Source organism: Notolepis coatsorum (genome assembly GCF_963971535.1).
Source record: "Notolepis coatsorum genome assembly, chromosome: 2".
Classification (NCBI taxonomy): domain Eukaryota; kingdom Metazoa; phylum Chordata; class Actinopteri; order Aulopiformes; family Paralepididae; genus Notolepis; species Notolepis coatsorum.
Genome location: NC_140166.1, coordinates 176,903,367 through 176,930,009, shown reverse-complemented (window position 1 = coordinate 176,930,009; position 26,643 = coordinate 176,903,367). Strand labels below are relative to the sequence as shown.

The window sequence follows — 26,643 nt, the reverse complement described above, 5'->3', positions numbered from 1 at the left end:
GATAATAAAAAAGAAATTATAAACTTTGTGTGAAAATTGTCATAGCTGTGGTTAGAACATGTGCTAAAAAAGTTAGAAAACAAATTCTTCAAGTTCCGAAATTCCATGGGGCAAAATTGCCCAAAAAAGTGTAATTATTCCCACACTGTGCACCGACACTAAGTAATTCCTTGTGGAGGCTCTAAAGTTTGAACGGATGCGGTCACACAAAGCACAGACCTGACCTGCTTACTGCGCTGCCCCTCAGGTGGCAAGAGACGGTGCATAATGACAGAGTAGACCGCCTCTCCCACAGAAATGAGCCTTCCGATCCAGCCCCACATGAGAATTCCTAAAGGGCTTAAAATAAAAGTATTACACAAGAGACGTGGGGCTAAAATTCACTCCTGCTCCTTAATGAGAGCATGCAGACATTATGACGTGAGAGATGCAGATTACATTCACTCCTGCTCCTAATGTAGCCCCCTTAGACCTAAAACGCCTGCTAATGATGCATTATATATAGCCTGTATATACACACAAATGTGTTTCCCGGTTTTAATGGGTTAGGAGCATGCTGACATTATGACGTGAGAGATGCAGATTACATTTGGCACATTTTATGAACAGATTAGATTGAGATCAGTGTGATCACAGGTACTTTACTTTTGGTCCACACTACAGTATGCAGTGGCAAGTTCTCCGGCTGCTGTCAGCGTGTAGATCAAGCGTCGGAATCGTTGGAATCTATAGCCACGAGGTTGGGTCCCAGAAAAGCACAGATCTAGTGAGAATTACTCTGCAAGACTTGAGCATTTGAATGTGTCGTAATTTGTCCCAAATGTGTGTGCGCTACGGCCTAGCAACCCACTGAGACGGCTCTGTTTTGTTAAGTATCTTGATATAGCCTGCTCCTGTTATCTAACAGTTACTAAATCATAGACTTTCTTTGTAACACGTGGGCAGCAAGGATGTTGCAGCTGTGAGTCTTGTCGTGTTCAGGAATAGGCTTCATGTAATGACCGTTTTACACACCTCATCATGTTGGAATTACAATTGGTTCTTCTTTCTTCCAGGCTCTCTCTCTCTCTCTCTCTCTCTCTCTCTCGCTCTCTCGCTCTCTCTCTCTCTCTCGCTCTCTCTCTCTCTCTCCTCTCTCTCTCTCTCTCTCTCTCTCTCTCTCTCTCTCTCTCTCTCTCTCTCTCTCTCTGTCTGTCTGGAGAGGAGCTACGGTGTGGCTCCTTGTCTTGTACATCAGAGTTTCTATCAAACACATGTTTTCCTCTCACAGATCTCACAGATTTCTCTTAATATACCGCATGCATATCCTGTATCTTGACAAATCTGAAATGCTCTGTAACCACTAGTAACCTAACCACAGACGGGGGTGTATTTATTTACTACTTTTTCAGCTAAACTAGATTTCAACTAAAGAGTTAAAATCTAGCAGGCTATTTAGATGTGTTTATTCTCAGGCTAGTGTGTGCGTGTGCGTGTGCATGTGCATGTGTGTGTGTGTTTGTGCATGCGTGCGCTCTCAGTGCTGTGACTCATCTTATATTCCTCGGTAGAGGGTGGGAGGAGGAGGGCTCTACTGTGATCCACGTTGTTCTGGCGTGATGTTGCCCATGGCTTTCTGAGGGAGGAGGGGGGGAAACTAGAGCACAGCTCAGAGCCATAGGCAGAAACACCAGGCCTAACTAGGCCATGTAGAGGCACACGCAGGGATGCTGGTGGCGGGTGTCTCTCTCTCTGTCGCTCTCACAAAGACCGATCGAGAGATGATGATGAGGATGATGATCATGATGATGATGATGCAGAAAGATCTTGGTAGTAGAGTTAGGAGAGGGTAGAATTCCTGTGTAAAGCAATGAGTTAGCGGTGATTTCTTAATGGTATTAGGTAATGAACAACAACAACAACCACAACAATGAATTATATAAAATAGATATTGAATAATATGTTGTTTGTTTGTTAAATTGTTTGTTTGTTTGTTTGTTTGTTTAGGCTACTCAGAGTCCTACTGAGAACACTAAAGGGAGGGGGAGAGATCGATAACTCGTTCACTCTCCCTGACAGGAACACTGAATAGCTGGACTAATCAGTCGCCTCTCTGATATCATTGCAGGAAACCAATGAAATCGTGGCCATTAAGAAATTCAAGGACAGCGAAGGTAAGGGGTCCATCTTCTGAATAATGAAACTAATCTATGATGCAGAGCTCAGCTCACGTTTATTCTGGGAGAAAAACACTCATCTGCGTCACGGTTACACAGCACTCCTCTCTCCCGCTCTGCGTCTCAGCTCCTCCTGAGTGGTCTCAGTGATCCCCGTGTGCATTCCTCCTTCAATGCTACAAAGGAGCACCTTTACCGCTCTATCCTAACATTGTGGTGAAAAGGTTTCCGGAAAATTTTATTGTTTGAATTGTTGAGATTTAGCACAATATACAGTAGTAGACATATGGAGTGATGTTAGACTTTTAGCCCCTCTAACCCTTTAACTGTTTCTCTATCGCACAGGTTCTCAAACTTTTTTATACCACAACCCCATTTTATTTAGGATTTCTTTTGGCGACCCCACACTTAATGTACTGCGTAATTTCAACCTGGAATTAAGGAATATCAAAATAAAAGCACACATTGTTGAACTTGATCATACATATTTATTAGAACATTTAATTACAGCACTATGTTGTCAATACACATTTCTAAAACGAGACATATTTAGCCAAAATGTTATTATTGACCCCACTGTCACCTACCCACGACCCCACTTTGGGTCACGACCCGTAGTTTGAGAACCGCTGCTCTATTGTATTGGAGTTGGAGTGGACTGGATTCGATTCTATTCTATTTCATTTCTGTGTCTTCTCCAATATTGTCTCTGAGCTCGAGCTGAACAATTACGGTAATCAAAATGTTCTGTGGATTGGATTTCAGTGGGTATAGCGGAGGGGCTGCTACCGCTGGCCACCACTCTGGAGAAATTCACAGAATAATAGGTTCAAAACAAAGCAGTAAACGCAGCGCAATACCAAGTGGGGCTCTTTTGCCCAGAGGTCGCTGTTTGACGGCATTACAGATTCTACCTTTAAATGTTGTGGTGCTGCACAGATGCCCTGGCCTCCAAATCACTCTACAGACACAAGAAGACATTATTAAGTACAGGCCCCTAAAAAAATGCAATCAATTAAATAAAAATTAGATTCGATTATCTTTAATTAGATTAAAGATCTAATAATTAGAACATTTCAAGATTTTCCTAAATGAAAAGTACGATGCAAAAACCACCATTTCCTCTTATATTGTGAGTCATATTGCAATTGCAATATCTAACAAAAGCAGCATGATATTTTATGTTTTGGGTGTCTTGATTTTCTCTCTCTCTCTCGTTCCCTGTCTCACTCTCTCTGTCTCTGTCTCTCTCTCTCTCTCTCTCTCTCTCTCTCTCTCTCTCTCTCTCTCTCTGTGTCTTTCTCTCTGTCTCGCTCTCTCTCACCTCCATGTAGAAAATGAGGAGGTTAAAGAGACCACCCTACGAGAGCTTAAGATGCTCCGCACCCTCAAACAGGAGAACATTGTGGAGTTGAAGGAGGCGTTCCGCAGGAGAGGAAAGCTTTATCTTGTCTTTGAATATGTGGAGAAGGTAGGTCAACCATCTCACTCTGCATCATTTGCGCTACTTCTCTTATGATCTTTGAACGTATACTCTCTGGGATCGCTGTGAAAACAGCCTCAATGTGATTTGAAGCGCTTCAGACTACCCCTCCTCCATGAGCCCCCCGCAGAGGGAAACGGTTGCCATTCACCGGCTGTTCCGCAGCCGTTCTGCTTCTAGTGTGTTTCAAGATAATTAGATGAAGAGAACTGAATCGACTTGATGATTTAAATTTAAATTTTTTGTGATTTTCTCCTCTAGAATATGCTCGAGTTGCTCGAGGAGTTGCCCAACGGTGTAGTGCCTGAAAAAGTCCGAAATTACATCTACCAGTTAATCAAAGCAATTCACTGGTGCCATAAGAACGACATTGTTCATAGGGGTAAGAATCCGCCCATGTAAACAACTGAAAGTCATTCCTTTATCCTGGCCATCCTTGTTACTGAGTTGCATGTAAGAGTCTGAGATGATGGCTTTGTGGATCATATAGTCAGTCTACTGTTACTAACTGATCAATAATCCACAAGATAGGAGCTTTTGGCAAATCAGTGACCATAGAGCAGGAATCAAGATGGCCTATGGGAGCTTTTGGCGAATCAATGACAGCACAGGAATCCAGATGGCCTGGGATCTTAACCATGTATGCAGAATTATTGGGGGGGGGGGGGGTTATTTGTGTGCTGTTTTGATCATTTGGATCACTTTAATGAAGTGATTGAAGAATACTTGAATTACATTTAAACTTTTCAATGAGGAAGTTGAATATGTGGCGCTAGAACTAGTGTCTGCTGATGTAGTGATGACGCCCACCACCGATGCCGCTCTGACATCACATCCTGTCTCTGTTCCTCTACCTCAGATATAAAGCCAGAGAACCTCCTCATCAGCTCTGAAGATGTCCTCAAGTTGTGTGACTTTGGTGAGCGATTACTCCTCAAACACCTCAAAACTACAAAAGAGAGGTTCTCATTGAAAGGATCTCTAGCCAAGTTTGAGAAAACTTGGAGAGCCTTTATCACCCACGCACAGACCCTGATACTAGAGGAGTGATGTGGGCCTACAGTCCCCTTCCTTTTATAATTGTTTTGTTTATTTTCTTATATGGTTTTGCTTTGTTTGTTCATACTGTAGTGCTATTTGTTCATTTGTGAATTCGTTTTTGTGCTCAATGTTTAATTCTTTCATGTGTGGGGAGATGGGTGTCCTGAGATTGGGAGGGGGTTGGTGGGGAATCTTGGGTGGGGAGAGCAGTTGAGCTGGGGCAGTGAGGGGTGGTGGGATGGGGGGGGGCGGGAGTGTTGTGGGTGTTTACGTTTCATTTTCTATTTATCCTTTTATGAAGTTTCTGTATAAACGCAAATAAAATAAAATAAAATTTGCATAAATGCAAATAAACAGATTTATAAAAAAGAAAAAACGACACCATCATAGCTCTAACGTGAAAGTTAAAAAAATATATATTATTGAGACACAAGTTCTTAAAACCAACATTTCAACAGCGTAGCCCGTCTTCATCAGGGTGGCGAGAACGTGGAGCCACCTCTCTTTTGACGTGTCTGTGTTTTTATCCGGTAGCTCCCGCCTCGTCAACACGTACGCTGCATCGAGTGCGTATGTCCCGGTTCTCGAACAAATTAAATGTGTTTAAGAAGAAGAAGATAAAAAAAAAATAGAGCCTCGATTCAATCTGGCAGTGATACCAACACTTAAACAAAATGGAGGGAGCCATGAACGCTGCATGGTGAACATAATGTTGGCAATCTGGAGTGAGAGACTGTGAACCTACTGTGGTGTGTTCTGTGTCAGAGAAATGCACAGTCACAGACCCAACACAGTACTCTACTTAGAGCACTCATTGAGACAAACACATGCTTCACGTGTTTCACCGCAGCACTTGGGGCTGTTCTCGACTAAAGAAATTATTAGTCGACTGGTAGTTACGGAATTTGTCAATTCATCGATTCGTTCGTAGTTTGATTGAATCTGTGTTTCCCCACGTGCGATCCTGCAGAGCTCTTCAAATCTAGAGTTTACCAGAGATGTGCTTATAATTTTTCAGATAATAAGGGAAAAAAGCATTAAAAAAACTACTAATCAACTGACAGTCTTGGTTGATCAAATCAATCAACTGATTAATCGACTATGAGGGGGCAGTCCTGATTAGTGCCAACGGAACCTTCGGCATGACCGGAGAATGCGAGATACAACTTTTGTTCTTGGTTTCACCACTGCTGTTTGCGTTTGTAGGAGACAGTATTTAACATGGTAACTATCATTATGGATTCATATTTTCCTCCAATTATCCTCCAATCACACATCCTGGGGTCCCTCGATGCATTTACAAAAATAACTTTTGTACCTGCTGGACTAAATAATGTTCAAATTAATGTGGTAATTGATATCTCAAGCTCCACACTCTTCTTCCTCTGATGAAGCAACTGTCGTGATTGGAGGATCAAGAAATGAGGGCAGGGTTTAAGATAGGTCCATTGCCAGTGGCAGGTAAGCAGTGAGAAAGAAAGCTATTGCAACCATTAAAATCAGTCAAAGTCCCAGAGTCCCGTTGGTCTCTCATATTATCCTGTTCTATTTTCCATCTATTGTTCTTATCTAACAGTGAGACGACAGCTTCACGACTCTCATTGCTGCTGACTCACTTACTACAGTAATCTACAGAGATACCGGCCAGCTTGCTTTCAGACTGCCTGCTCTCGGTTTGCTGCTGCCTAGATGATAGGAAAGACCGTTTTTGTACAGCATGCCAGGGTTGTCAGCTCGTGGTTAGCTTTCCAAGTGTTGAGGTGGCCTAGCGACTTGCCAACAACAACCATCCTTACTTGAGTCAGTCATGATTCTTAACACTTTCAATGCCGGCCGTGTTTTCCTTTTTACCCCCTTGAATGCCGCCACCCACTTCAATGTTAGCGTTAAAAACGCATAATCTATGTTTTAAATTATGGCTATGTGTCTAATCTGCCCGTCGCTTATCAATGACTTGTTTGCAGTCAACATTGTCGAAACGGATTGTTTTTTAATTGGTTCATATCCTTTTTATAGCATTTCGAAAAGCTATCGTTCTCTCGAAAATTTCCGGAAAATAGAAAGATTCCCTCATAAACGGCATTTATTGGAATATTCTCTAATACACTAGACACGTTGTCATTTGTCGGCCTATTTATGAATCGTTTTCAAATAAACGCTAGATTATCGATAGTATATGTGTACTTATGCACGCTATAGAAGCGAGCTGAGAAATCGATTCTCTCATTTCCTCAACACACACACACATATACACATACGGGACACGCTGTTATCTCAGTGAATACAGCTCTGATTATCCTTAGATCAGATGTTCTCCAAAAAGGTTATTCCAATTCCTGATCGCCATTCCAAATATCGATCATGTTTATTGATTGATTATTGGCTGCTGTAAATATATATTCCACGCTGCTTTCCAACTCGCGATCACTTCCCTCATCATCAGATCCCTCGCCAGCATAATGGAGCCAGTTGGCTCCCCCCACACAGATCCACCAGTCTAATCGAATGGCCTGCAGTTACACAGGAATAGACGATAGGGGGCGGTATTTTCCCATCTGAGCTCCTAGATGGGCTGCTGTACCAATGAGAGACTCGGTTGATGAAATATGAATTCAGATCGCTAATAAAAAATAAAATAAAAACGACAATTCGCGTCGTCGGCACTCAACGGGTTAAGTGCTTGTATAAAAACTACTGACGGAGAGGCGCAAAAAACACTGGTATTTGTTCATTTTAAGGCCCTACTGAGCTACCCTCATATACCACATCATTATTGGAATGGAATGTTGGAACCTATGGAACCCGTGATTGGCTGGTTCTTGAAGTCCCCAGAGTTTACTCTGTTTACCCAGAGAACAGGGTAAATCTGCATTTTATTATGATGCCCCTAGCTCATGGAATGAACTCCCAACAGTCCTTAAAGGTTGAGATTCTCCCCTCTGTTGCAAAGTTTAAGAACTTGGTCACTAATCATTATCAAACAATGATTAAAACGATTAAAACAGTGTTTTAATTGATTTGTTATCCTTGCTTTTGTCTACCCCTTTCTTGTTGTCTTATTGTTGTGATTTCATATCACCATGATCTGCATGATTGCAGATGATTTGTATGCTGTATTTATGATTGCTTATCTCTGTATGTAAACTCGACGTGACTGTAAATGAGGGAAACCTCAGTTGCCTTTCGAGTATAAATGAAGATAAATGAAATGATCAGAGGCACTGAAGTAATTGTAGCAGTTCCAGTAACATCAACTTTCATCAAACATTATCTCTGCCTCTATCTTCCCAGGCTTCGCTCGTAATCTCTCTGAGGGAACTGATGCCAATTACACAGAGTATGTGGCCACTAGATGGTACCGCTCTCCAGAGCTCCTGCTCGGGTAAGTCTGTTCTCTTCAGCCCTGTCCAGGAACCCAACGGTGGGGGCACCAAAACTAAACCAAGGTTACTATTATTGTTATTATTATTAGGTTTATTGTCAGAAACCTGCTAATAGTCTTTTATAGATCTTAATGTTAGAAGTCTATCACAATCAATAAGAAATCTATTACAATCCTTTTTATAGATTTTAATGACAGAAATCGATTACAAATTCTCTAGGAGGTTTTAATATAAATTTTCTGCTCATTTTATGCCTGTCTATAATTATGCCAATTCTATGCTCATATTATGCCCATGTCGATTTTGTGTCTACATCACTGCTGTGGAGCACTTTGGGCTGCAATTCTTGTATGAAAGGTGCTATACAAATAAAGTGTATTATTATTATTATTATTATTATTATTATTATTATTATTATTATTATTATTATTATTATTATTATTATTATTATTATTATTATTATGAGGAACTCATTGAACTTCCATATACAGTATTGTTGCAGTTATTAATATGCCTATAGCATTAATCACCCCACAACCCTTTACATCTCCCAGGGCTCCCTATGGCAAGGCGGTGGACATGTGGTCAGTGGGCTGTATCCTAGGGGAGCTGAGTGACGGGCAGCCCCTGTTCCCAGGCGAGAGTGAGATAGATCAGCTCTTCACCATCCAGAAGGTGCTGGGCCCCCTGCCGCCGGAGCAGATGAAGCTATTCTACAACAACCCTCGCTTCCACGGGCTGCGGGTAATGCTGAGCCACTCTACACCCCTCCCCGGACCCCTCCACTTTCATTCTCCTCTCTCTCCAGTCCTGTGCTCTCTTTCCTCTCTCGCCCACTCACTCCACCCGTCCTCTCATACCTGCTGCTCTCTACTGGTTTTTTCTCCCCCGTCGCTCTCAACTTGATATTTTTCTTTTCTTTTCTGTTGTTCACTACATCTCTCTCGTTCCCTCCCCCTCTTCTCTCTCTCTCTCTCTTCTCTTATTAATGTTCTCTCCCTCCCGGTCTCTCGTCTCCCCCGCCTGTGTTCTGTGTTCCATCCTTGGCTGAGTCTGCCGTGCCGTGACTGATTGGATCACAGTGAGTCATCATGTATCATGTATCCTGTGTGCTTTGAGGCCAGGTTGTGTGTGATAGTCCTCAGCGGCTCGCTGCTGGAGATGCACCAGAACCTTTAGCTCCATCCTTCAGCGGGGTGTCGTCTCCCCCCACCCCCCCTCCCCCCCCCCCCCCCGGCCCCTGTCTGTCAATGTCTGTGTTGTTAGTGTGTGAAATGCCAATCAATGGGTCCCGCAAGACGATCCCGTGTTTTAATCACCGGGTGGGAACATCCTAATAGCTTTAAGATATCAACAAGAAGCGAGCACAACGTAGATGTTCTAGAGACCCCTGGGACCCAACCGCGCCCCCTCTCTGACCTCTGACCTGTGTCCTCTGTGCTCTCCGTCTGCTTCAGTTCCCAGCCGTGAACCACCCACAGACCCTGGAACGGAGATACCTAGGGATAATCAGCGGTGCCCTGCTGGACCTGATGAAGGTAGGACACACAGGGCAATGCTGTAGGATTCAGTCTGTGTTCATTTCTATTTCTACACACGCATAACACAGACTACAGTGGAAATAAGACTGACTTCTGGTCACTGCTGTATCAATCTTCCCAGTCAGTGTCTACACTTATTGTTGTCCGACCGTTAATGTCAGATGTGTCGGCGATGTTATTTGATTTGTTTTAACTGTATAAGCACAGCCAGCTCTCAGGATGCTGAGGGGAGACGTGGCCCTCTGTTCACTGAACGGAGATGTCAAGTTAGTATCATAATACATGAAGCTTTCAAATGTACAAACTAATTCGAGACTAGTGTGATCACTTGCTATGGGAGATTGACGTTGGCTAACCTTTATTTAGCAGGTGATAAATCAGTTGTCATAGTTGCTGTGGACGTTGAACTAAATTGCTGAACACTAGTGTCATTACTTGTTTGTGGACACGCTAGCTGATATGCTTTACAACTACTGACAACGGACAGAATGACTGATGGGCCTATCAGGGTAATAACCCGAGGCGAGTAGATTATGCAATGTTTTCAGGGAAGCATATTGGATATCTGAAATAGTTTGATTCTGGTTGATATCCAAGGGGGGATATAGAAATCAAAGAGTCATCATTTTCACAACAATCACAACAAACAAATTCACAACAAACAGATCTTAATATTATGGGTAGCTTTACATCAATACACCCACTGTGTAAAATAATGCAATGAGAGACACGATTTTCATTGTACTGTTCCACTTGAATACTGTGTCTCAGCTTGTCTTACACCATCTGCACTGTAAACAGAAGCTCGTGTCAAGCTTGTGGGCAGTGGACAGTGGTGCACTTGTGCTTCTCCCTGTATGCAGTGACTCAACATCGCTAAAACACAAAGACCTAATCCATTTGCTTATTTCATGCACCATCCCGGGGCAGACTTAGAGCGAGGACAAACATTTTTCCAGTTTGAAGCATTCACTGGAGTTGATGCTTTTTTCTTATCATACAGAATATTATTTTGCTTGCAAATTGCTAATGCAAAGCCGAATAGCCTCCTAAACGGTAATGTTTTAAGTGAGTGAGCGTGCTTTCTCCTTCAACAGTCATCCTGCCACCTGTGCGTGAACAATCAAACAAAATTCAGATCAAGCTTCCAAACTAGGCGTTGCAGATCAAATATGACTCAAGATCCAGCGATTTCATATACAACTTACAGTTTAAATAGTCAGAAACATATTTTAGGTTCAACTTTAGGACTGCGCATTGCAATAAGCTTTTTCTGATTACATTGTACATTATTGTTTAAAGACACAGTTTGTGAATATGAGCTGGGTGCAAAAGAGAGACCCTATGTGAGACCGAAATGTACTGTAAGTGCACAAGCACTGAAATTCTTTTTCACAATATGGGAATTTTTTTTGGTGGCTGTATTAGCAAAAGATCCAGCTGGCATTAATTAAAATGTTATGTACAAATGAAGATTCAAGGATTATTAAAAATAGATTTGATTATTACCAGTATTAAAGGATCAATAGGCGGCAGCCAATTTTTGGCAACATTTCTAATATATATTGACAGTAATCGATAGTACTCAAGGAAATACAAATCTGTCATTCCGGTAAGGAGCAGAAGCTAAAACATCGACATACAATCAAAAGAAAAGTCAAATGATTGGAACGAGCAAGCTGTCTATAAAACCCTCTAGTGACGTGGCATTTTGATTGGGAAGGGAGTTGTCGAATTTGGTTTAAAGGTCCCCTATCTTATAAATGGCCTTTTCCAGTGGTTTGCATTGTTTTGTAGCAATGTGGGGTTGTGCCAACACTGACTAGATGTGAAATTTCTACCCAGTCCCATTCCTCCAGTTCAGCTGAGACAATAACCTCCCCCACTAAACCAAGCCCTTCTGAATTTACGTGGATCTGTGACGTGTACGAATTCTTAACTGTGATTGGAGGAGTTAGCGTAACGTTGAGTAAGTATGGTCAAAACGGAGCGAGTGGAAATAATGCAGAAGTGGTTTCCCTGTCAGTCAGCACTTCCTCAAAAGAGAGAAAAAGAGAGAGCGAGAGGGAGAGAGAGAGAGAGAGAGAGAGAGAGAAATGACGTAAACTCCATGATCAAAACTGCTAAAAAAAATTTCATCGATGACAAAACCGAGGAAAACAAAAATAAACCACGTGAACTTTGGAAATTACTCAACAATCAACTAGGCTGCAGTAAAAAACTCAAAACCAGGTTCTCAAACATAAACATAAAGACAACACGCTCATCACAGACAAGCTGGATGTAGCCAATTACTTAAACACTTTCTTCACAAACATAGCCACAACACTGGTAAACAAACTACCCTCCCACTCAGGGCAGTATGGGGTAGAACACATAGTAGCATACTACAAGAACCTAGGCGTCCACAAAGACGATTTCAAACTGGAAATAGTAACTACAGATGAGGTACTCAAAAAACTGAGCGCCCTCCAACCAAACAAGGCCACTGGCCATGACAACATCCCCTCCAAATTCCTCAGAGACTCAGCAGCAGCCATCACCCCAGTCATCACACACATAATAAACCTCTCCATAAAACAGGGACACGTCCCCAAGGACTTCAAAATTGCGAGAGTAACACCCCTGCACAAAAAGGGCAGCAAATTAGACCCGGGTAACTACCGCCCTGTTTCTATCCTTACATCCATCTCGAAAGTCATGGAAAAAATAGTATACGAACAGATCGAAAAGTACCTCGTGGAAAAAAATCTAATCTACGAATTCCAATCTGGCTTCAGAACATCCCACTCCACTGACACATGCCTTCTCTACTTGAACGACCACATCAAACAAGAGGTGGACGCGGGCAAATACTGCGGCATGGTCATGCTGGACCTACAAAAGGCCTTCGACACTGTCAATCACACCATTCTGATTGACAAGCTAAAAGCAATTGGTTTTGATAGTTTATCAGTGAGCTGGATACAATCCTACCTGGAGGGGAGGGAACAGATGGTGGAAGTAAACGGTACCCTATCCCCCCCCTCACAGTGAGCTGTGGTGTTCCACAAGGAAGCATACTAGGACCGCTACTATTCCTAATTTATGCAAATGACATGTCGTCAGCTTGTGACTGCAACTTGTTCCTGTTTGCGGACGACTCAGCCCTGCTGGTCTCTGACAAGAACAAGTTACAGGTTGAAAAAGCCCTCAGCTCGGAACTAGGCAAAATCTGCATATGGCTCGCCGACAACAAACTATCATTACACATGGGCAAAACAGAGTCCATTCTCTTCGGTTCAAATAACAAACTCAGCAAGACCGACGGCTTCTCGGTTACAGTGGGTGACAATATTATCACAAGGAAAGATGAAATTACCTACCTGGGTTCCATCCTAGAGGCTAATCTTTCCTGTGACAAAATGGCATCCAATGTAATAAAAAAAGTCAACCAACGAACGCGATTCTTGTACCGGATCTCCTCTCTGGTAAACAAGAATACCCTGAAGACTCTAGCAGGAGCACTCATTCAAGGGTACTACGACTATGCTTGCACCTCATGGTACCAAAGCACCTCAAAGGCACTAAAAACAAATTACAAACATCTCAAAACAAGCTAGTCAGACTACTACTTGACCTGACTCCTAGAACCCACCTCACCCCTGCCCACTTTGACAACCTAGGATGGCTTAGAGTAGACGACAGAGTACAGCAACTTGCAATGGGCCTGGTCTACAAGATACACTACGCGACCAAGGTACCCATGTACATGTCAAAATACTTCCCAAAGGTCAGTGAATACCACGATCACAACACCAGAGGGAGCTCCACAAATCATGTAAAACCCAGATTCGGCTCAAACAAGGGACTAAACACGTTTCGCAATTATGCCACATCAATGTGGAACGCCCTACCTAAAGCTGTAAAGGAATGTGAATCACTACCCACCTTCAAAAACACTCTCAAAAAACACCTACGTGAGACTGCAATTCGAAACTGGCCCCTACAAATGTCCTAACCTAGTTGTACAGTAAATGACCAAGTAAGGCTTTGTCAATATTCCAATGTACAGTGTAAAATGTGTGTGTGTCCCCTTCCCAACCCCCCCCCCCCCCCAATGTACAGCCCTCACCCAACCCACCCAACCCCACCCCACCCAACCAACCTCCTCCAATGTACAGTTTCTATGCCAAATGTATATACACTCCTTTTCTGGACACTTTTGTATCACAAACAGTACTGTATTTGCAAATCTGATATGTCATAAATGTATAGATGTAGCAGTACTGTCTATCTGTATGTCATGTATGTCATATATGTTATGATGAATTGAAAATGGGGGACCCTGATGTAAACAAGACGAAAGTCTTTCTCTGGTCTGCATCCCCTTAACAATTGTATGTATTGAGCTGTACTGTACTGTACCCATTCTGCAATCTGTTAATAAACTTTTCAATCAATCAATCAATCAAGAGAGAGAGAGAGAGAGAGAGGCTCATACACTGCATTGAGAGAGAGGGGGATTATGTCTCTCTCTCTCTCTCTGTGGCAAGACCACCCGCATTTCATTGTATACTTGTATGCCGTGACAATTAAAACTCTTGACTTGACTTGACTTGAGAGCACTCACTGTATCACTGTCAACCTGTTGCAAAATATCATAGCGCACGCTCCCATGCGCACGCCCGTATTCCGATCCGTGCAATAATATTTACAGGGCTATATCTTGTCATGCTAAACAAGTTACCAATGCATTGTCCCGTGGGATTATGCCCCCCCCGCGGCGAAATTAATTAGTCCCACAGAACCATGCGTTAGCACACACACACAGACACACATGAAAACACACAGAGACACGTACACTCTCTCTCTCTCTCTCTCTCTCTCTCTCTCTCTCTCTCTCTCTCTCTCTCTCTCTCTCTCTCTCTCTCTCTCTCTCTCTCTCTCTCTCTCTTTCTTTCTCTCTCTCTCTCTCTCTCTCTCTCCACCAAAGGTATCTGCCAGTGCAGGTGGGTGACTGTCACTCAAAGCGCATTGTGAGTATGGGCGGAGCCCAGCCAAAAACAGCTTGGACTTTGCAAGGGCAGAAAGTGGTGCACCAAAGTACTTGATTAAAAATACATGACAATGAATTTGATTGAAAAAGACCTTACAAATGTGTTCCATAGACTCACAGGAATTGTGTAAAAGTGCCCAAATAGTGAAAAATAAAGCAAAATATGACCCCTTTAAGGATTAAAAAATATTTCTATGTTCTGCCCAAAATCAACAGCCGTCTTTTGCTCCTTTAAGAACTATGTTGTGAAAGGAGGAGAACACAACAATATTTAGTGCAAGTGGGACACTTTGTTGTCTGTCTGGTGTAATAGCATAAAATGGTCTGCTGACTTTATATTTTGATAGGTCATTCATTGCAACCTGACTTTTATGATAAAAGAGGTGACTCAAAATAGCTAGACTGCTTTCTTTGTTTACTTTTCTGAGGACTTGCCTGTGTGTGTGTGTGTGTGTGTGTGTGTTAGAACCTGCTGCTGCTGAGCCCAACGGAGCGCTTTCTGACAGAACAGAGTCTGAACCACCACTCCTTCCAGACCCAGCGGTTGGTGGAGCGGCCCGGCCCGCCCACACCTACACCTGTCCGCTCCTCCAAGAGGAAACCTCACCATGGAGACAATGCCACCCCCAGCAGGTGAGGAGAGCACACTTCAGCCATACCAGTGCCACCACACCTAGCGCTAAGCTATAAAAGTGCTAATCCGCAAGATCCCCTTTTTTTGGTTTGTTTTGCCGATAAGCAATCATTGCTGTTGTGTCTTTGCACTGTATTGACATAAGATAAGATAAGATGATCCTTTATTGATCCTCTTGGGGAAATTCGGGTGTCAAAGCAGCATGGGGGGGGGGGGGGGATACAGGGTGGGGAATGCATAGCTTCACAGTCCTATACAGTCCAGTATCTATATACACTATAGCAGGGGTAGGCAACCCTAGGCACGGGGGCATTTGCATAGGCACAGGGGGCAGCATTAAAAAAAAAAAATATATATATATATATATATATATATTATAATTTTTTTATTTTATTTTATTTTTTTGCTTTGAAATATTATAGTGAAATATTTTGCACTGTTGTCGCATTTATCTCGTTGAAATCCTCCCACAGGTTATTTTTACTACCACATATTTAATTGAGACCCTTAGTTTATTTGTTTATTATTTCAATTTAGCTGGAAATACATTGCTACATCATTCAGTAACATTTGCAGAGCCTTATAACAAAAACATTATTACGGTCACCATTGTGACCAGTGGGATTAATCAACACATTTTATTATTTACTTTTCTATTTCATTGAACATTTTACTCAAAATGTGAGTATTACCAAGTCAACTTGTGTTCTTAAAACAATGACAATAAACATAGTTTTATTAGGTTGAAATAATGTGGTTGTGTACTTATTTGTCTGTTAACTTATTATGGATTGAAAACTGAAAACCTTAATGCACAGTAACTGAACTCAATATTTTTAAGTTCTGGTAACTTATTATTATTTATTTTTTTACAGTGTAGTCTTGCGATCAATCAAAACTTATTTACACGATATACCTCACATTCACCCTCCATTCACATCCTGGTGTTCTCCTGGTGTTCTCCATTAGGCCTGTAGGTGGAGCTATGACAGCACACGTACAGTACAGTGTGTGATGTGTCCAAAAATGAATGGGCAAATGTGAGTGAAATGGTCGCACTGTATGCAGCTGTTTGTCTGCATTGCATCCCCCCCCCCCCCAACTCAGATTTAGGGTTGATACAACCATCATAATAATATTGTTAATAATAACAATAACAATAATGATGTAATAATGATGTAATAATGTAAAAATTATCATTAAAAAGACCTGATTATGAGAAAAAAAAATTACGATGCATGGAATATTGTTGAGGCACACTAGTTACAACTATATTTCAAACAGGCACTCCATGTCAAAAATGTTGCTGACCCCTGCACTATAGTATAGATACACTTAAGGTATAGATACAAATACAATATAATAATATAAAAAGTACAAACACAAGATAGTCCAGTGATGAGAGTCCAGTGATATGAGTCTCTAGTGCAAAATACACGATAGTCATTACGGTGATGTGAGTCTCTAGTTCTAAGTTATGACAGTGATAGTTCTGGCAGCAGATCCGGCCGCCCAAGCCCTTTGTAGTAGAGCCTGATGGCTGCCGGTATAAAGGACCAGGCCAGGCGCAGGCCAGGCGCCTGTTGCTTAATGACAAGCAAGCAGTGCAAGAATGCGGAAGCATTCGTCACCGCACGCCACTACGGTAAAGCGCCTTTCTTTTCAGGCCCGCTTAGACAAATGCTATGGCATTTCCGCGTACATTGCAACGAATCACTTGAAACCTCGGCTGGCTGTCTATTGCCATTCTCTAAGTCAAACTCTAACCTTAACCAGCTCCTTAACAGCGCCTAAACTTAACCCTTCTAACCTTAAGCAACTCCGAAACAATGCCTAACCTTAACCAACTCCGAAACAATGCCTAAACTTAACCGGCGAAATGAATGCACGTTAAAAAATATTGCCATTCTCTAAGTCAAACTCTAACCTTAACCAGCTCCTTAACAGCGCCTAAACTTAACCCTTCTAACCTTAACCAACTCCGAAACAATGCCTAAACTTAACCGGCGAAATGAAACGGCGAAAGAATGCGAATGCACGTTAAAAAAAAAATAAAATAAAAATTGAAGGGAATCGAACTCGCCAGCAACGAGCCGTAGGATCCACAGCCATGCAGTCTTGCCAATTGAGCTATTTCTGGATACTGAATAAGGGGCGGTTACTGGGATATAATGAGCTCCGCTCCGCGGCCGAGCAAGGCGGGATCTCATGCGCATGCGCGGGCACCTCGCGAGCACGCCGGCGCACGCACGCACCTGAGCGAGCACGCCGCCGCCGGTGCACGCACCTGGGCGCTGGGCGAAGGAAAATGAAAGGCGCATTACCGTAGTGGCGTGCGGTGACGAATGCTTCCGCATTCTTGCACTGCTTGCTTGTCATTAAGCAACAGGCGCCTGGCCTGCGCCTGGCCTGGTCCTTTATACCGGCAGCCATCAGGCTCTACAACAAAGGGCTTGGGCGGCCGGATCTGCTGCCAGAACTATCACTGTCATAACTTAGAACTAGAGACTCACATCACCGTAATGACTATCGTGTATTTTGCACTAGAGACTCATATCACTGGACTCTCATCACTGGACTATCTTGTGTTTGTACTTTTTATATTATTATATTGTATTTGTATCTATACCTTAAGTGTATCTATACTATAGTGCAGGGGTCAGCAACATTTTTGACATGGAGTGCCTGTTTGAAATATAGTTGTAACTAGTGTGCCTCAACAATATTCCATGCATCGTAATTTTTTTTTCTCATAATCAGGTCTTTTTAATGATAATTTTTACATTATTACATCATTATTACATCATTATTGTTATTGTTATTATTAACAATATTATTATGATGGTTGTATCAACCCTAAATCTGATGTCATTAAGCAACAGGCGGCCCAGGCGGACATTTATTTATATTTACATGCTTTCCATCTTGAAAAAATCACGTTAACTACTGAGTTAATCTTCTATTCGGGGGCAACAGTGAGCTGTCGTCTGGTAATCAGAAGGCTCCCGGTTTGATTCCTCCCGGGCAGTGTGTCGAAGTGTCCTTGAGCAAAACAATTAACCCCTAATTGCTCCCGATGAGCAGGTTGGCACCTTGCATGGTTGCCTCCACCATCGGTGTGTGTGAATGTGCGAGTGAATGGGTGAATGTAAGGAACAAAATTGTAAAGCAAGGATAAAAGTGCTATAACTGCACCATTTACCATTTTATTCATTCCAAATAAACTGCCATCGCTGCTGGTAACGTGAAGCATATACTTCCTCTGTGCCAGATGATTTTCCTGAGAATGTCCCACCAGACACCTGTATGGTTGGGTGGTATCCAATGTTTGACACTGTTAAATGTTCCAGATTTTCCCAGGGTATACAGTATTACCAGCTGATTTAAAAAGCATGTTGCCGGGTTCGGAGGGAGCCGTGCCCCGTTCAACATGATGAATGTATGCAGTCGCTGCTATAACGTTTCTCTGCGACAACATCTGGAATAGAAAACGGTACATATTTTACAACAGGATATTGAAACAATAACAACAAAACATGTACATATTTACAACTCATTAACAACAAAACTTTTGAATGCATGTATATGTGGGTAGCCTAAGGAAAATAAGAAATTTAAGTGCAAAGGACATGACATTAACGCCTCTCACCCAAATGAAATGAACAACAAATTGTCTATGGGCTACAATCCAGTACAATAATCAACACGATTAAATGAAAGCGTATCCTATGGACAGTGCCAGCTCACTGTGCAGAGAGTCAGACAGAGAATACAGTGCTGACGCAGACATACACAGGCATCACTGTCTGAGACGTATAAGACCTTACCTTGGTCAGTGTAGGCCACTCTGGAATTACTTTCACCAGCCATTATGACCCAGCAATGTAGTTTATTTTAGCTTGTTTTATATACGGTATATATACTTTTTTTTACCGGAAATTCCATTTTTTGTATCTGGTTTGGGCTCGGACAGAACCTACACGGTTTCATGTCGGGTCGGGACAGATTTATTTTGGCCCGATCAAGGCTCTACTGTCCATGTTTGTTGGGCTCTTATCAGAACCTAACATAAGCAGAAACAGGATAGCTAACCTATCCGTCAGTTCCAAAAGTTCACCCTCCAGACCTTTCTGCCCCACAAATCTGGCTGAGACGGACACATCATCAGCCCTGTCCCATGCTGGCTCTCCCTCATTATTCAGGTCAGAATCCCAAACGCTGCCAAATTGCATTCCTTTAGGGACCAACTCGCTCGATCCTGCCATCTGCTTTTTCTAATTCTCTCTTCCGAGAAGAAGCTGTCAACGGTTGTCGAACGTCATCTCCCGAATAAACAGAGAAGCATTCTACCGGAATGAGAGACAAACCTAAAACCAACCACACTTTAAATTTAGGCGTTCATTATACATATATATACACAGTGTATATATATATATATATATATATGCGTAGAAGAGATTTTCTTTGCCGGTAATGACAGTTGCTATTTTCAAATACCACAGGATCCTTATTACTGCCCAACTCTAGATACCAGTGTGAAACTAGTGTTGAGAACAGCAAATGTCAAAACATTAATGAGCTGTGTACAGGTAGAATCATTATCGTGTTATATCAGTTGGCGATAGAGAGTGGTAATAGACATTTATTTATATGAAAATGTTTAAGAAAATTACTTTAACTATAGCTACAAAGATAACACAGTTGCTCAAGTGTACAAATGATGAGGTTTTGGCTACAGTATGTTCATAGTAATCGTTCTATACTGTTTGTATAAGTATTTCAGGGCTTTCCCCAGGATTTTCAGAGAAGATGCTGCTGAGTCGCCACTAGGGGGTGGTCTGGAGGGTGGCAGTGCCCTCCACTAGGGGGTGGTCTGGAGGGTGACACTGGCAGTGCCCTCCACTAGGGGGTTGTCTGGAGGGTGGCAGTGCCCTCCACTAGGAGGTTGTCTGGAGGGTGTCAGTGCCCCCCACTAGGGGGTGGTCTGGAGGGTGTCAGTGCCCCCCACTAGGGGGTTGTCTGGAGGGTGGCAGTGCCCCCCGTCCTGGAGGCAAAGCATTTAGCAATAAAGAAAGCCATTTGCTGTAATTTCCTGCAACTTAAAAACATTATTTCAATAAAAATAGCAAACACAAGGGCAAGTTCCAAATAATAGTTGCACAATAGTTGAACGTTGAACATGAAAACACACACACACACACACACACACACACACACACACACACACACACACACACACACACACACACACACACACACACACACACACACACACACACTAAGCTGGTCTTTTATTAAAGTTTATAAAAAAATATATAATAATAAAAGAAAACATGGTGACGCTGGTGCGTTGTCATAGTGACGCGGCGCTCCTATACCATTGTCTGTATTTTGTCTGTTAGTTGTCACTCTGGGCGTGACGTTTACTCTGATGTTCTGCGTGTCCAAACGGTTTGCATGCAGGGCTTTAATACATCATCATCACCATGATATTGTTGTTGTTATTGTTGTATTGTACCCACTGCTGATCACTTATGTTCAGTCACCACCCCGCTGCCTTTGACTCGTGTCTGTGCCGCTGTCTGTCGTGCTCACATGCTGTTTTGACTGAACTCTTTGCATAGAACAGATGGATGTAGCGCTGCAATAGTTTGATTGATTGATTGAAAACTTTATTAACAGATTGCTGAATGGGTACAATACAGTACGGCTCAATACACACAATTGTTAAGGGGATGCAGACCAGAGAAATACTTTCATCTTGTTTACATCAGGGTCCCCCATTTTCAATTCATAATGACATTTATGACATACACAACATACAGATATACAGATATATATCATGACATTTATGACATATAGGCCTAGTACTGTTACATTTGTGACATACAAGATATGCAAATATACAGTACTGTTAAACAGAGATCCTAACAGAAAATATATATGATGGGGAGGAGACTGTACATTAGGAGGGGGTGGGTCAGTGGGAGGGGGGGTTTGGACATTTACGGTGGCCAGTTTCGAATTGCAGCCGTAGGTGCTCTTTGAGAGCGGTTTTGAAGGTGGGTAGGGAGGGATTCACATTTTTTTTACAGCTGTGGGTAGGGCGTTCCACAATGTTGTGGCATAATTGCAAAACGTGTTTAGTCCCTTGTTTGTGCCGAATCTGGGTTGAACATGATTTGTGGAAATCCCTCTGGTGTGGTTGTGGTATTCACTGACCTTTGGGAAGTATTTCGACATGTACATGGGTACCTTAGTGGTGTAGTGTATCTTGTAGACCAGGCCCATTGCAAGTTGCTGTACTCTGTCGTCTACTCTAAGCCATCCTATGTTGTCAAAATGTGCAGGGGTGAGGTGGGTTTTAAGAGTAAGGTCAAGCAGTAGTCTGACCAGTTTATTTTGTGATGTTTGTAATCTTGTTTTTAGCGTCTTTGAGGTGCTTTGGTACCATGAGGTGCAAGCATAGTCGTACTACCCTTGAATGAGTGCTCCTGCCAGAGTCTTCAGGGTATTCTTGTTTACCAGAGAGGAGATCCGGTACAAGAATCTAGTTTGTTGGTTGACTTTTTTGTCCCTATGGAATCTCGGAATGTGTGGGTTTGAAAAGAGGGCTTGAGGCTTGAGAGGTTCAATTACCAAACTAGTTTGAACATTATTTAGTCCAGCAGATACACAGGAGTTCTTTCTGTAAATGCATCAAGAGATCTCAGGATGTGTCTCTGAGATTTTGGTTTAGGGACAGACTTTCAAAAAATGGGGGTACATGTGCCCCCTATGGGTTTGTGGAAGTACTGCAAGGGATACGCAAGAAGATTTCTTAAATAATAAATAAATAATTGGCGGCTATGTGGCGTAGTGGGCAAGGCGCTCGCCACGAAATCTGGAGACGCTGGGCTCGCCTGTTCGAGCCCAGCGCTCCACATTTGCTTTCAGTTTAGCTGGTCGTCCGTACTAATACACATTGGCCGTATTAGGGGGTGGGAAACTGATGGGTGGGGATCGGGCGTTGTGGATAGCGACTCCTACAGGTCGGTTGGTGCGCCTGCGCAGTGGAATCAGGAAGTGTCGGGGGCAGCGTGAGCCTCCCACGCGTTACTCCTCACCACTGATAGATCGAGCTGCGCAGGTTAAAAGATGCGACTGCTGTTACCTCAAGTACCGGAGGGGACTTGTGCTATGTATGACTTAGTCCACATTGCAGCCGGCTTGTGGGAGGCAAGAAACAGCGTTCGTGACAGGGGAGGGTTGAATTGGATGATACGAAATTGGGATGGGAGAAAAATATAGAAAATGGGAGAAAAAGTGGATAAAAAAATAAAATAAAAATAAATAAAAAGTTACATTTACATTTAGTCATTTAGCTGACGCTTTTATCCAAAGTTCTGTACGACAAGTCATCAGGAAGGGTACAACTCTATCAACTGAGTAACAATGTTCATCAAAGTGTTGAGTGCTACAGTGTAGGTTAGTTTATTTAGGTTTAAGTTTATAAGTGTATGACAGTAAGGTTAGTTAGGGTTAGATTTATTTATTTTAAATTTTAAATCTTTTAAATTTTTTTATATCAGATAATGGTTGAAGAAGTGCGTCTTTAGTCGACGGCGAGAGATTGGATGGGTTTGGGCTGTCCTAACTGGGGTGGGTAGTTCATTCCACCATTGTGTATTGTATCACTCACCAAGTTAGTTGTATCACTAGGTTGTATCACAGAATCACACCAAGACAATGATTTCTACAAAATCCAGCCACTGATTAAATATTGCTACATGAACATATATATAAATATTATGCTATTTCCCATGTTTATTTATTTAACCAGGAAGTCCCATTGAGATACAAGATCTCTTTTGCAAGGGAGACCTGGCCAAGATGACAGCAATAACATTTGCAATATATCAGACAGCAATAAAATGTGCAGTACATCACACAAGAACATAATAAAAGTGCATGTATACAATATACAATACATCACATGTAAACACAAAAACACAAAACATAATAGTAAAAGTTGTAATGGGAAATATTAAAGGACTAAACGATGAGCCGTTTACAAATCATTCTGAGTCATTATTAATAATAATAAGAACGTTTATTTCACCGTGGCCACAAATGAAAGGACAGTTTATAGTCAGAGACAATATGTTAACACATTAGCGTCTGGCCATAGACTGACCAAGAGTTCTGTTCAGACATATGTTAAATACACAGTTGTTAGACGTAACATAATATCAGATAATATCAGATATGATGATGAAGGTAAACAAAAATGGTTCTCAGTCACTGAAAGCAACAACAATTTTGTTATGGCTGGGAAGATGTTGGAGTCTTCTTAAAGAGACATACACACATTAACCAGTCAAGCTGGTCACACTGAAAGTCACGCTGTATAACATGATATCTCAACACAGATCTATAAGGACATGATAATATATTCCACGACAACTCCCCCGTCTGATAATTAATCACAATCATTATCACTTCATAAAGACAACAAAAAATATTATCATCCTTAAACCAAAAATAACACAAATTATAATAACTCAGCAAAAACTATTTTTATTATCTAAAAACAAAAGGTCCTCTGGATTGACCCTGTGTCACGTGCAGAAGAGAAGTTGCCATAACAGCCAACCATCATTAGTGTCTCTTTGCAAATGTCCAGACGGTGGTCGAAGGACTTAAGAGTACAGTGTCCAATCTCTGGTTTTGTCAAGGCCGGAGCAGCTGCACCATATTTTCTCTAACCACCAAGCTGAAAAATAGAATCACAAAAAAAACCAGGAGAGTATCTCGCCAAAAAGAGCATTTCCCATACAAACGTATTCAAAACAAACAATTCCCATAAAACTCTTTCAGTAGCGAAGAACAGATAACAGCAAGAAACAAAAACAAAATTTGCAGACTCTTCACAAAGAATGAAATATAATCTCAGGGAAGTCACACATAACCCAAGTTTACCATTGCAATGTACAGCACATTCAAAAACATCTTCATTCTGAACCAAGTTCAGTACATTATTACCTAATATCTTTTTTAGATGATACCGTAATATCTGTATGTGTTTGGCTCAAACTTGCCTCATTTATCATCTGTGACGAATCCCGGAACGGTCTCTCCTCCTTCCTCTGCCCGCAGTCCAAACACCCCCCTCTGCAGTCCATGGCTCTGATGCAAGGAGCGGCCCGGTGAATGGCCCAGACCGGCTGGCTTAGATCTTTGTCATCAGCTGATGCCCAATGAGTCTGGTCGAAAGCCTGATGGAAGCTGTCTCTTAGATCTCTATCTCTGGACCACCGATAGATACTATCAGGCTGGGGTCAGCTGTCGGTTGATGTTCTTAGCGTCCCATTAGCTGGGTGTATGCGTTCACCAGCCGATAGGCCTAGTTCTGCAGCAGACTGGGACAGCTTACTTTCTCAGTAATCAGTTCAGTAGAATAGCTGGGCCAGCACTTGTCTCCCCGTGCTAGAGCAGTGGGCCTCAGCTTCCTCTCTCAGTGGTCAGCTGGGCCAGCACATGCCCCCGGTTCGAACCGTGGGCCTCAACCTCCTTTCTCAGTGGTCAGCTGTCAGCAGTGTCCTAGCTGCGTCCCATAGCTGAGTGGGCATTTGGACCGGCACAGGAGACTGAAGAGAGACACGCCCAGCGAGAACTCACAAAAGAAAAAGAGAGAGAGAAAGAAATAAAAATAAAAAACTGTCCGGTAACATTTCAACTCAGCTCCAATGAGCAGGGCAGTGTCCTAAGTCATGACAACAAAAACAAATGTCCCTTAGAGTCTCGTTGGCCAAAAAACAAACTATATATATATATATAATATTGAAGCCCACACCCCACCCCTCTCATACATCTGGGACGTACCAATATTTGAGAAAACTACAGAAAAAACCACCAAAAACAATCTTGTAATATACCCAAAACAAAAGCTCTGCATTTTGTTATGAGAGTTGGTTGTTAGTTGTCACAGACAAAACACGTTCCCTGTAGGCCATGCTAGAGAATTTATGCCAATAAGCTGGTTTATCACAAAATGGAGTAACGGAATATTACACTAGAAATGTAATGGTAGGCATGTCTAAGAACAAGGAGCTGATCGTGGATTATAGGAGAGGACAGCAGGAGACACACACACCACTGATGATAAACGGGGCTACCGTGGACAGGGTGAGTAGCTTTAAGTACCTGGGGGTCCACATCTCAGAGGATCTGACATGGTCAACACACATAGACACAGTTGTAAAAAAGGCGAAGCAGCGCCTCTACCACCTGAGACAGTTAAGGAAGTTCAGAGTATCGGGGAAGATACTCCAGTCCTTCTACTCCGGAGCTGTAGAGAGCATCTTGACTGGAAACATCACTGCCTGGTATGGAAACAGCACGGCACAGGACAAGAAGGCCCTACAGAGAGTGGTGCGCTCAGCCGAGCGTACCACGGGTATTGCACTACCTCCCCTGCAGGTTCTATACAACAAGAGGTGCAAATCCAGAGCCTGCAGAATAATGAAAGACCCCCACCACCAATAACAGCCTGTTCCAGCTGCTGAGGTCAGGCAGACGCCTGCGAACCCCAGCTACTAGGACAGAGAGGCTTCGGCTCAGCTTCTTCCCCCAGGCCATCAGAGCCTTGAACAATGAACACTGAGTGCCACAGAGCACTGAACTTCTCACACACAAGCACACATGAGCACACACACGACACGCACGCTGTGCACGCTCACACACTAGCAGCCACTTTAACATGAGAAGGCACACACTCATGCCGCACACGCCCACACTTATGGCCAAAAAGGAAAGGTCAATTTAGAAATAGTATAACAACAGTAACAGTGTATTGCACTACCAAAGGACCCAGCATGTCCTATATGCTCTGTAAATAACTATGTACAGATACCGAGATGTCCCACCATGTTACCTGTTACCTGTTTATTGCACAATGTTGTTTTTTTATTGGATTCTATTATATGTTATACCACTGTATTGCACATTGTTGCGGGCAAGACCACCCGCATTTCATTGTATACTTGTATGCCGTGACAAATAAAACTCTTGACTTGACTTGACTATATCTTCCCATATTATGTAATATAACTGTTTGATTATGACACATTCTCAGTGACTCGATGTGGCCTGACAGTGGGTAATGTACAAGTTAACATCTTTTGCAGTTAACATCTTTTGCTTTGAAATCAAATAACAATTTCACAACGCAATGGCTCCTATACAAATATATTTCCTACCAAATAATCCCCCGATTCTTGAAAACATCACCTCTTCTTTTTTAGATCTGTTATTTCTATCAATTAACCTTGCAACCCTTCTTGGAATCCTTTACCAATCTTGATCATCTTGATAGTAAATGATGTC

General features: G+C 42.4%; 1 protein-coding gene across 1 annotated transcript in view; it reads left to right on the top strand.

Annotated features, from left to right (window-relative positions):
- LOC311222996 (cyclin-dependent kinase-like 5) overlaps window positions 1-26,643 on the top strand; it is a 70,922-nt gene that overhangs the window by 31,832 nt on the left and 12,447 nt on the right. Inside the window, exons 4-11 of the mRNA XM_084307671.1 lie at window positions 2,108-2,153; window positions 3,491-3,627; window positions 3,901-4,021; window positions 4,499-4,558; window positions 7,972-8,062; window positions 8,618-8,807; window positions 9,521-9,601; window positions 15,109-15,275. Of these exons, the coding sequence (XP_084163797.1) occupies window positions 2,108-2,153; window positions 3,491-3,627; window positions 3,901-4,021; window positions 4,499-4,558; window positions 7,972-8,062; window positions 8,618-8,807; window positions 9,521-9,601; window positions 15,109-15,275 (893 nt within the window). The remainder of the gene's footprint in view (window positions 1-2,107; window positions 2,154-3,490; window positions 3,628-3,900; window positions 4,022-4,498; window positions 4,559-7,971; window positions 8,063-8,617; window positions 8,808-9,520; window positions 9,602-15,108; window positions 15,276-26,643) is intronic.